The following is a 12,500-nucleotide window of genomic DNA, read 5'->3' as shown; positions in this document are numbered from 1 at the left end:
TTGTTAAACTTTAGGGGAAACCTATATGAAGCTTTGCTCGATGTTTATCCATTTCTTACATCACACCGAGTAAAGTTTGTTGAGCAAAGCTCCACAGTGTTGACAGGGTCTTATATGTATCTCATATTGCAGTCTTATTCCTGGTGATGAATGAAGTCCTTTGTTATGGCACATACTCGTACAGGCTGGCCTGGAGCAGGTGTTGTTTGCTCCAGTGGGACAAACACAGTTCTATCTGGGCATCACCCTTTTAGAGGGCCGGCCATGGAATGAATGTGTGCAGGAGTGGAAGCAAAAATTAATTCCAACTTGGAAGGCAAGAATTGTATTCTCTTACTACTTTGCAATACTCTTATTTATGCTTGGCTTACTTCATCTAATGGATTGCAAAAGGATATAAAGCTTAACTTTTGAAATTAATTTTTCTTTGCATTAATCCATGTTATATAAACATTATTTTATAGAAACACCAAAATTCAGATAGAGTATTTTACTTTTTCTAATATGAAAATAATATTTTGCTATAATAATGTACACATTTAAAAATTTCCTAAAGCTAAATGAAACAAAAATTAAATGCATCCTATCTGATTGATGTTTCTCCTCCTATCCTCATAACTTAGGTTGCAGTTTGCTTCTGGCCAGTAGTGCAAACTTTCAACTTTGCTTATGTGGCTGAAAAGAATCGGGTGGTGGTGGTGTCTGTAGCATCCTTCATGTGGACCATCTTCCTGTCGTACATGCACCACATGCAGCAAGATTCACTGCCAGGATTCTTGCACAAAAAAATATCCAGAGAACAGACAAATCATGAGGAATAAATTGAAATTAAGAGCCAAATTACCTGTGAATAGCAGTCTTGTTTACTATTAATTTGTATATCTATATATAGAAATAAATTCTGTATGTAAAAATGTAAAATAAAGTAATATTTTATGGCACTATAAGGAATCATGATTAACACAGATGATACTTAAGTAGTATTTTCTACTATTATATGTCTACTATGGCAATAAAGCCACTATGACAGGTCTCGTTCTCAGGAATGAAAAATCATAAATGGTTTTGAATGTTTAAAGAATTTCTTTGTAACAATTCTTGTCATTGAGGTAATTAGCTACAGTGATGGTAAAGAGGTATTTTTAATAAAAAATAAATAAAATCACTCAAAATTGTTTTTCTATATGAAAAAAAAAGTTATTCTTAAAATTTGCAGCTTCTTTTGTAGCTATTTCAGGTGTTTATAATCAGCCAAAAAAATTGCATAGTCATGGCTTCCACTTTAAAGACACAGTATTATACATATATGGTTACATAATACAAAGAAATTATTCCAAAACTGCCATCATCCATAGCAAATCCAACAATATTCCAAGACACACAAGAAGAAAAAAATATCAGGATATAAGGCATCCTAGATCCTTAAACTTGATATTGTACCAGAAATTCTTAAATATTACAACAGGACAGGGTTTGAAAAAAAAAAAATTATATTAAAAAATAATAAATGAATAAATAAAAATAAATAAAAAATAAATTTGGTTTACATATTTTTTTACTTAAATCTATTTATTTATTTATTTTATTTATTTATTTTATTTTTCTGTCTTATGAGGCCATTTTCTTATATTAAACTTGGTCACTGTTAAGTGAAATCATAGTTTAATGTACATTACTCAAGATGAGTTTTTCACAAAAATTGTAAGTAGAACTAACAATTTAATCAGATCTGTTATCTTAAAGCAACAAATACATAAACAGAAAGAAACAGAAGAGAAACTGCAATCAAACAATATATATATATATATATATATATATATATATATATATATATATATATATATATATATATATATATATATATATATATATATATATATATATATATATATATATATAATTTTTTTTTTTTTATTTAAATCTTTAGATATTTTACTTGATATAATACTTAAATAACTTTAAATAGTGTATTTAATTTTTACTTAAATCATGATTTTTTTTACCAAGATTTAAATAGTTTTATTTAAATCAAATAGACCCTAGAACTGGATTCCTTTAATACATTGGTTTCTGCCTGGTTCTGGTCACCAAGTAATCATTAATAGTAATAGATCCTAGTAGTTTCAAATGGCTCTGTTTTATATGTTGAGACACTAAATTGTGGAAAATTCAGCACATTTTCTGCCCCTCTTCTAAAGAGGAAATAAAAAAAAAAAAAGAGAGGAAATAATATGACTGTCAAAAGTGCAGGCCATGAACTCCAACAAGAACAGCCCACAACTGCATACTGTATGTAGCATCATCCAAAGTGAAAAAAAAAAGATTTGTTTCTAAGGGCTTTTAATTATAGCCATTTGAAAGCAGCTTGCCTGGTTACATAGTTCTGAAGAGCTTTTTTATGGTCCCCTCCTATAATTTTTTTATGTCCATCCACAATTATTATCTTTATTATTCACTATTATTATTCTACATTTTTTTTATTTTTTACCCAATGTATAAGTGCTGCATACAAAATAGTATACATATCCTTTCAATGTCTTACTTTGTTCTCCTGAATTGGCAAAAAGCAAATACTTTGTATGTGTTTATATATACTTTTTTATTATTTATTCAACTGTCTACATGCACTAACAGCCAAATCAAGCCACCAAATATCACTCGTCAATAAAAAAGTTAGGGAAGTAGCTTCACATTATGTATTGTATGGTGATCCAAATGACATGATATCTAGAGATGTTTCCTAAGAAATACATGTGCATTGTTTAAAGCCTGTGTTAATTTAATTATGAAGAGAAACTTATTTGGCACTCGACTTTAAACAAATTCTGCAGCAAAATATACATACAAGTTACAAAATGCTGGACAGCAGAGAACACCAGTCTGAATAATAAAACAGCAAAGCATTACTTCATCCTTAACTTGATGAAAGGAACACAGGATTAGAACATCAAGGGGTGTGGAACTAACCACTTAATCCAACCATGGATTGTAGAGTTAATATTTTGTACTTTTATCATCTACATTTTACATCCTGATGAATGCAATATCCACAATAATAGGTTAAGGCTCAATTATCAGCCCACTCTAGATATGTGTGGTGATAGTCCCCTAATTCATGCATGCCAAACAATGTTGAGTTAAAACATTATTTGGCAGGATATAACATAACTTCTCTTAGGTTACAGGCTACTATGTACAACTAATGATATATATATATATATATATATATATATATATATATATATATATATATATATATATATATATATATATATATATATATATATATATATATATATATATATATATATATATATATATATATATATATTGTAATGTCAGTGAAAAGATGGATACCAGTGCAAAATAAAACAAATACATCAGGTTGATTACAAGAGCTAAGTGTCAAAGCTTTTTTACAAGCTTCAAACTTTAATGGACACATGTAAATATATGTATTTTTGATGAAAAATTATGCATGAAATGTAAAACTGTAAGCTTACCTTTGGATAGTTATGCTCCTTAGATAAACCTAATGTGTGTGTGTGTGTGTGTGTGTGTGTGTTTACCTATTTGTATTGTACAGAGCACAAGCCAAAACTTATTTTTTTTTGTTTCTATAACCATATTTATCCGATTTTTCTTTAAACATGTATTCACTGCTTGCCACAGTGTGTGTGTGTGTGTGTGTGTGTGTGTGTGTGTGTGTGTGTGTGTGTGTGTGTGTGTGTGTGTGTGTGATTACCTCTATGACAAAGTATGAGATCCATTTCTGAGTTATGTATTCTACATTGGATCAAATACTACATATGACATTCCCACATTCCCATGATTACATGAAATATTTACAAATGATGACTATGAAAATATATGTATGTACACAATTCTATTGAGACATTTCATTTAAGGGATATGCTTGTATGTACGTATGCAGAAATGTGTATGAGTAATGGGCAGTGTAGCTAGTGCCATGCTAAAACAATGTCACCCTTTGATTTTGAAGATGCCTGGGCCAACATAGCCAACACCAGCTTTGCAACACCCCACACCACCAGTGGTGTGCAAACTAGTCATTAATACAATAGTGTGTAGATATGCAAAGGCAATCACAGCATGGCATATTAGTACAGTACTCAACTTCAACGTACAGTACCAAATACCAAGTGTTACTCAGCATCAGTAAAACCTGCCATACACAAATAAAATGTATGCAATTCTTTCTTAAAATTCATAACATAACAATAAAAGTCCTTTCATTTACACAGTGATTACTCAGGGCAGGATACAGTTCTCTGATTAGAAGGCACTCCCTGAGATAAATTTTGCAACCAACACTGTTTCTTAAGAAGTGGTACTGGTCATATTTTTAATTTTCATCCACAAACTGGATGATGAAAAACTTTTTTTTAACACTTTCAGTTCTGAGATCCAAGACACACTTTGCTAGCAAAATGCTTACAAATACAACAAATAATAATTTCTATCTCTTGCTTTTAGTATGACAACCTTCACTTCTTCATTCATTCAAACTTGGACTATCTAATTATAATGATGATTAAAACTGAAAATCAGGCACAGACTTAACTCAAAATATTGTCTATTGGTGGAAGTGATCATACAGGATTGCCACTCAATTTTATCTGAAAATCTATCAATAGATGCTCTTCATTTTGAATGATGTATTCCTAACCAAGCTTGAAGGACTTCCAGAAATTTTCATCTTTTTGATCAATAAAAGTAAATAGAAGGAAGAAATGCAGGAAAATACAATACACCTATGTATTGTAATACTGAACAATCATACTATTACAAATAATACTACAACAGCAACTACTACTACTGCTACTACTACTGCTACAAATGGATAATAATGAAATAATACTAATGTTTCCATCTGAGGGGGGCTAGGTTAGTTTAAGTTAGGTTTAGTTTAATTTTGTTAATTTTGTTCATCAGTTTTATTGCTAATCCCTTCATTGTGTAAATCATGATTTATATTCATTTATTTCTTATTTTACTTGTTTATTTATTCATATTTGCCCAGAGATGGTCTCGAAGGCTAATTTCATCCCATAATAATAATAATAAAAGTATATATATATATATATATATATATATATATATATATATATATATATATATATATATATATATATATATATATATATATATATATATACACACACACACACACACACACACACACACACACACGAGGCACTATTAAGGAAATGAGCTTCATTTATGCATTCCCATTCTACTGTGGGACGCCCACAGGGCTCCTGTAAAATGTAATCGGTTGCATACTTATGTTTTGTCCCACCCTAACCTAAACGAACCAACCCACGGTGCTGAACTGAAGTTGACCATATCTCACTAAACTAACCTATTGACAACCCTTACCTGTCATTAACCATACCCAATAGCGGCGTTACTGGGATTTGGAAACACGGAGTATCCCGGCTCTGAGATCTTTTGATTTCACGAAACATTTCGTCATTTAGAGGGTTAACACTGTGTTCAGTGCATCATGGTGCATATTGTCTTGCACCGGGAATCACGAGCCGAAGTAACCTGTCTGACCTTGCAGATGAGTCTGACACACACACACACACACACACACAAAAAAAAAAAAAAAAAAAAAAAAAAAAAGTCTTGCTATCACTGCATGCCAGCAATGGAAACCCAAAAAAATCAGGATTAATCTCTTGTGCTTACTATTCACGCGGTACTCCACACAAAAACAATGGCGCAGCGTAGGATGGTGATAGACACACACACACATACACAGCATCGAATACATATCGACGCTCTTCTGATCGAAAATACTACATTTTTAAGAGCTCAGATGCAGAGAGAGAGAGAGAGAGAGAGAGAGAGAGAGAATTATTTGTAGCATCGGGGGGCCTAACATCGCCACTAACATTAAACTTACAATACAAGTACACGATCTTCTGATTTCACTCACCATTTTTATACTTGGATTTCATGCTGCACTACCCAGGTAAAGTACATGAAAAGCCATGATGTTCATATAACTCCTAAGTAGCAATCGTCTGCCAATCTCTGATACAAGCTACATCAGCAGTTTTCTACAACACTAGCATTGGGAGGGTTCTTGGTCTCCGAAAAATAAATAGATAAATAATAAAAAAATAAACAAATAAATAAAAATTCACGCCTGTTGTGGCAGGAGTTATTGGTACCATACAAAATATTTGTGTATTACATGACCAACATAAAATACTATAACAATCACATATCACTTGCATGGATGATGTATAAAACGGAACATTCTTATGAGTCAATATGGATACTGGTATAAGCAAACATAATATTTGACTACTTAACTTCCAAAGTGGAGCACATTCTGACCCTTTCCCTTTTGCAGAGATCTCCATTCTTGGAGACTTCAATGTTCACCACCAGCTTTGGCTTTCCTCTCCCTTCACTGACCATCCTGGTGAACTAGCCTACAACTTTGCTATCCTCCATGACCTAGAGCAATTGGTGCAACACCCTACTCGTATTCCTGACCGTCTTGGAGATACGCCCAACATTCTTGACCTTTTCCTGACCTCTAATCCTTCTGCTTATGCTGTCACCCTTTCTTCTCCGTTGGGCTCCTCCGATCACAATCTCATATCTTTATCTTGTCCTATCACTCCAGTCCCTCCTCAGGATCCCCCTAAGCGAAGGTGCCTCTGGCGTTTTGCCTCTGCTAGTTGGGGGGACCTGAGGAGGTATTTTGCTGATTTTCCTTGGAATGACTACTGCTTCCGTGTCAGAGACCCGTCTTTGTGTGCTGAGCGCATAACAGAGGTGATAGTGTTTGGCATGGAGGCGTACATTCCTCACTCTTTTTCTCGTCCTAAACCTTCTAAACCTTGGTTTAACACAGCTTGTTCTCGTGCTATACATGATAGAGAGGTGGCCCACAAAGGGTACTTAAGCCTTCCTTCACCAGAATCTCATGCACTTTATATTTCTGCCCGGAACCATGCCAAGTCTGTTCTCCAACTAGCCAAAAACTCCTTCATTAACAGAAAATGTCAAAACCTTTCAAGATCTAACTCCCCTCGTGATTTCTGGCATCTAGCCAAAAATATCTCCAATAACTTTGCTTCTTCTTCTTTCCCTCCTATCCTACTGCTATCACATCTATTTCTATATATTTATATATATATCTATATATTTATATATATATATATATATATATATATATATATATATATATATATATATATATATATATATATATATATATATATATATATATATATATATATATATATATATATATATATATATATATATATATATATATATATATATATATATATATATATATATATATATATATATATATATATATATATATATATATATATATATATAAATATATAGATATATATATAAATATATAGAAATAGATGTGATAGCAGTAGGATAGGAGGGAAAGAAGAAGAAGCAAAGTTATTGGAGATATTTTTGGCTAGATGCCAGAAATCACGAGGGGAGTTAGATCTTGAAAGGTTTTGACATTTTCTGTTAATGAAGGAGTTTTTGGCTAGTTGGAGAACAGACTTGGCATGGTTCCGGGCAGAAATATAAAGTGCATGAGATTCTGGTGAAGGAAGGCTTAAGTACCCTTTGTGGGCCATATATATATATATATATATATATATATATATATATATATATATATATATATATATATATATATATATATATATATATATATATATATATATATATATATATATATATACACACAACTGATCATATGTGTAACGTCAGTTAATGCCAGGTTTTCAACACGATACTTTGGAATTCCACCCAGTGAGCAAAACCAGTGTAGGGGTTCATGCAAGATTACATACATGTTAATATTATTGTGCGTAGTATCTTTGATTCCACCAACAATCATTAGATTTTTGTTTAGCAACAGGACAAACTTATTACCACTGTCCTTTGTGTATGTTAAATATGAACGTTCACGTAAATATACGAGGGTTAAAGAAAAAAAATCTTTTTCCATCGTCTAATTGTAAATAAATAAATAAATAAATAAAAATAAATAAACAAATAAATAAAATAATTATATTGATTGTTAGTTTACAGTGTCCCGAGAAAGTTGACATACATCAGATACTCATCTGCCGTCTCGCTGGTAGCAATGCTGTGATTTAAGAGTTTGTGTTGTTGGGATTCCTCATCTTGAAGCCGTCTAGGCAATGCGAAAAGTATATAGTACACATCTTATATTTGGCGACATCCAATATATAGTATGAAACGTTTGTTTATTTTCAACACTAATTTTTTCGATATGATTTTGCATGTATTCTGGGAACGGCGCGGTCTTTTCCATCACGCTTCGAGCAACCGATGCCACAGAGGATAAGCTGACAAAAAAAAGTCCGGTACATTCAACCTTCTCCCATCACATCTGATCCCTCGCCGAGAATTTATGCGTCTGCTATTCTATCGAGATGAATCTTCACCGTAATGCCAAATTGGTTATATTTCAATGCATGTGGAAATCTCGTTGCGATAGAAAATGAGTTGAGGGTCATCCTAAGTTTCCCCAGTCCCTAAAAATTATATAAAACGGTATATCATATGTATTTGGCCGGTTCCTTTATATTATGATGAAATTTCTTAAGTATCAAGTTAACACGATATATTTTAGATTAGATATGTGTTGCTGAAAATTGAAATATATGATTTTTGGTTACTTTTCACACACACACACACACACACACACACACACACACACACACACACACACACACACACACACACACACACACACACATACAAAAAAAATAATCAAAATGCAAGGTTACAGTGAAAATTCCGTAAATACTAAAAATATAACAAACTTCGCAAGATTCATCTGGTGTTGTGTTGGTGGCAGAGGTAACGAGGTAACTAGTGCTTATTTGCATAATTATCATTCCACTGTCACAGTTCTGCGGGGTCTGCAGTGTGCGTGCGCCCCAACCGTCTGCTCATACAGACTAATGCACTGCGTAGCTTGCATTTCCGTCTAATGATAAAAACAGCTAGATGGACTCTTTTCTTTCATATTAAGCAAACACATGCTATATCTGACTGACCGAATCATGATTTTACATAATAACCATAAACGAAATTCAGGGTGAGGTTTTATTTAGCAACGGCACCAAAACGACCTTGAAGTCATTGCAGGCACCCCATACCATTCATCGCTCTTAGCACGAAACAGTTACAAAACCAAGACCATTCACACTTTTAACAAAGCGTCACCTCTTAATCAAAACTTTCCTCAGACACAAAACAAATATAAATAAATAAATAAAGCTAAATTAATTAATAAATAAATTAATTTCACACACACACACTATATATACATACATATATATATATATATATATATATATATATATATATATATATATATATATATATATATATATATATATATATATATATATATATATATATATATATAAGCTGTCCTCTATACTGCTTCACTGTATCTAGGTGTTAATCATTCTGTTAACATTGATGTAAGAGCGCTCGTACTTGGAATAATTTCAAGTCAAGAAGAATAAGAAGTATCTCTTTAAAATTACGTTCTTCTGCTTGCCAAGGCGCTGAGAGGGTGAGTTTTCATTTCAACACAATACTCGTCACCAATGAACCGAGCGCCAAAACTTGGCAAGTAAAGAAAAAAAAAAAATAATAATAATATTTAAAAAAATAACCAGTTTTGTGATATGGTTACCTAATGATGTAATAAAATAAAATCTACGAACAAGTGACTAACGGTTCTAAAAGGCAAAGGGGTGAGTAGCATGCGTGGCACAGTGGCAGTATTCAGGTGATGTCGACGAGGGTCGAGGACGACGCCGGCTGGTGCGGGTAGCGGATAGGTAGGCGAAGCGCCGTGCTGCTGGAGCCTCCCTCGGGACAGGCACCGCTCCCTGCAAGAACACACCACACTTTGTTGCATTAATGCGGTGCGTCGACACATTTTACACGGAAATACCTAATGATACATATTAGAGCTGACAACTTTAATCTTTTTGCGGTGAAACACTGAAATTTTCATCATAATTTGAACATAAAGTAACCTCATTCTTTTTCTGTAGTAAACAAGAGCAAGGAAACAAACAAAAAGGGGGAAAATTAACAGGTCGCGCAATGTAACAAATTTTATATAGTCTACATGAATGAATTGTCCTGCACCGACCACTACAACAAATATTGTCTTTTAATGACTGTCAATTGTTCTTACAAAGGAATGCAACTGGTCTCATTGTCTGCCCCTGTTTCAGATATCCTCCATTGGCGAGCATGACAATTAATTAGTTTGTACCTTTCTTGCTCTTCAGCACACACACACACACACACACACACACACACACACACACACACACACAATTTTCATAACCAGTGGACAATGTTCAAACACAAAATAACATTATTTCTCTGTCACTATTTTTTTTTTTTTCCACCATCAACACTGAGGGGCCATCCAACACTACACACAGGAAGATTACCTCTATGTGCCACTATGTTTACTTACCAAAGATGTGCCTTTCTACAGTCACTATTTCTACGTACAATATATGCAAAATAAGTGGGAGGAAAAGTTCAAGCATTATGACGCTCTCTCTCTCTCTCTCTCTCTCTCTCTCTCTCTCTCTCTCTCTCTCGGTAATTACTGAACACTTGACACAAAACATTTTTTTTTTTCTGATGACTTCATAAAGAATATTATATAAAGTTTCAAGCCCAATGTTTCGCTCTACATCAACTGAAGCGACGGAAAATACCTCCAGTAAAAAAGATAGCTGTACATAGTAGTAGTAGTAGTAGTAGTAGTAGTAGTAGTAGTAGTAGTAGTAATAATTAATAATTAATAATAATAATAATAATAACAATAATAATAATAATAATAATAATAATAATAATAATAATAATAACAACAACAACAACAACAACAACAATAACAATAATAAAAATAACAATAATAATAATAATGATAATAATAATAATGATAATAATAATACTAATACTAATACTAATACTACTACTACTACTAATAATAATAAAATAATAACAGCAACAACAATAACAATAACAATAAAAGATACAATAATAATAATAATAATAATAATAATAATAATAATAATAATAATAAAATGATAATAATAATAATAATAATAATAATAATAATAATAATAATAATAATAATAATAATAATAATAATATAAATTACATCAACAACAATAATAATAATAATAAAATAATAATAACAATAATAATAATAATAATAATAATAATAATAATAATAATAATAATAATAATAATAACCTACATATTAATACGTTTGTACCTCCGTTCTTCCGTGTCTCACGCCTTGGTATCATAAACTTACACATTTTGACTAAGTCCTCTACACCTCCTCCTTCCTTCCTTTTCCTACTACACTTTCTCCCCCTCCTCCTCCTCCTTCTGGAGACGTGAGAATGAAAGCGAGAGAGAGAGAGAGAGAGAGAGAGAGAGAGAGAGAGAGAGAGAGAGAGAGAGAGAGAGAGAGAGAGAGAGAGAGAGAGAGAGAGAGAGAGAGAGAGAGAGAGAGAGAGAGAGAGAGAGAGAGAGAGAGAGAGAGAGAGAGAGATCTATGATCCTCCTGTCTATTAATCTCTGTTGTTTAAAAAAAAAAATAGCCGCAATGAAAGCCGGAAGCGTTTCAAAATACGTGGAATGGCCAATAGCCGAGTAATATACTGCATTCACTTTCAATGGGTCTCCCTAAATCTTGTCCTCTAGCCCTGAAAATGTATCAGTTGGCAGGTTTTGGAAGGAGACTGGCAGCAGATTCGAGGACTTAAGAGTGAGGAAAAATAATAATAATAATTAAAACGATTTAATGGAAGCGAATGCAGGATATTTGGCTTCTGACCATGATTGTAATGCCCCTGTCTCTTGCTGCGGCCATGCCCTCAACATGCAGCAAAATATTAATAAAACAACAACAGCATGCAACTAATGACAAGCTACTTACTGAGCCACCTACACGCGGGGTCGAGCAATACCAGGCGGCCCGATATGTAGAGGTGGCGCGCCCTCATGGGGATGTCTCCTCCCAGGGATAAACCAGGAAAGGGGTGATGTGTGGCCGTGGCCAAGCCTGTGAAGCACCACACACAACACATGCACTAACTTCAAGGTCAAGCTATGCACTCAGGAGTAACAGTCGTCGGTCCTCCAAGCTGCCGGCAGGCGAACAGAAGACAGTGAGCGGTGCGGGGCCCCAGAACCCTAGTTCTCTCTCTCTCTCTCTCTCTCTCTCTCTCTCTGTGTGTGTGTGTGTGTGTGTGTGTGTGTGTGTGTGTGTGTGTGTGTGTGTGTGTGTGTGTGTGTGTGTGTGGTGTGTGTGTGTGTGTGTGTGTTTGTGTGTGTGTGTGTGTGTGTTAGTCAGTCAGTCAGTCAGTCAGTCAGTC

At 33.4% G+C, this 12,500-nt stretch overlaps 3 protein-coding genes across 7 annotated transcripts in view; 1 reads left to right on the top strand and 2 right to left on the bottom strand.

The window, feature by feature from the left end:
- Window positions 1-1,164, top strand: part of LOC135104227 (PXMP2/4 family protein 4-like) — a 12,390-nt gene extending 11,226 nt beyond the window's left edge. For both annotated transcript variants that reach the window (XM_064011372.1, XM_064011373.1), the window contains exons 3-4: window positions 185-316; window positions 624-1,164. In XM_064011372.1, coding sequence (XP_063867442.1) covers window positions 185-316; window positions 624-821 — 330 coding nt within the window. In that variant the 3' untranslated portion in view covers window positions 822-1,164. The remainder of the gene's footprint in view (window positions 1-184; window positions 317-623) is intronic.
- LOC135104226 (outer mitochondrial transmembrane helix translocase-like) overlaps window positions 1-6,486 on the bottom strand; it is a 71,003-nt gene extending 64,517 nt beyond the window's left edge. For 3 of the 4 annotated variants that reach the window (XM_064011367.1, XM_064011366.1, XM_064011365.1), the window contains exon 1: window positions 5,404-5,616. In XM_064011367.1, coding sequence (XP_063867437.1) covers window positions 5,404-5,492 — 89 coding nt within the window. In that variant the 5' untranslated portion in view covers window positions 5,493-5,616. Of the gene's footprint in view, window positions 1-5,403; window positions 5,617-5,718 lie in introns of those variants that run through there. The other variant, XM_064011368.1, reaches the window with a different exon arrangement.
- A 3,284-nt stretch (window positions 6,487-9,770) lies between these two features.
- The window catches only part of LOC135104514 (uncharacterized), a 29,048-nt gene continuing 26,318 nt past the window's right edge, over window positions 9,771-12,500 (bottom strand). Inside the window, 2 exon segments of the mRNA XM_064012088.1 lie at window positions 9,771-9,971; window positions 12,062-12,187. Of these exon segments, the coding sequence (XP_063868158.1) occupies window positions 9,865-9,971; window positions 12,062-12,187 (233 nt within the window). The 3' untranslated portion in view covers window positions 9,771-9,864.

This window comes from Scylla paramamosain, chromosome 10 (genome assembly GCF_035594125.1).
Source record: "Scylla paramamosain isolate STU-SP2022 chromosome 10, ASM3559412v1, whole genome shotgun sequence".
In the NCBI taxonomy this organism is placed as follows: domain Eukaryota; kingdom Metazoa; phylum Arthropoda; class Malacostraca; order Decapoda; family Portunidae; genus Scylla; species Scylla paramamosain.
This window is presented reverse-complemented; position numbering and strand designations above follow the sequence as displayed.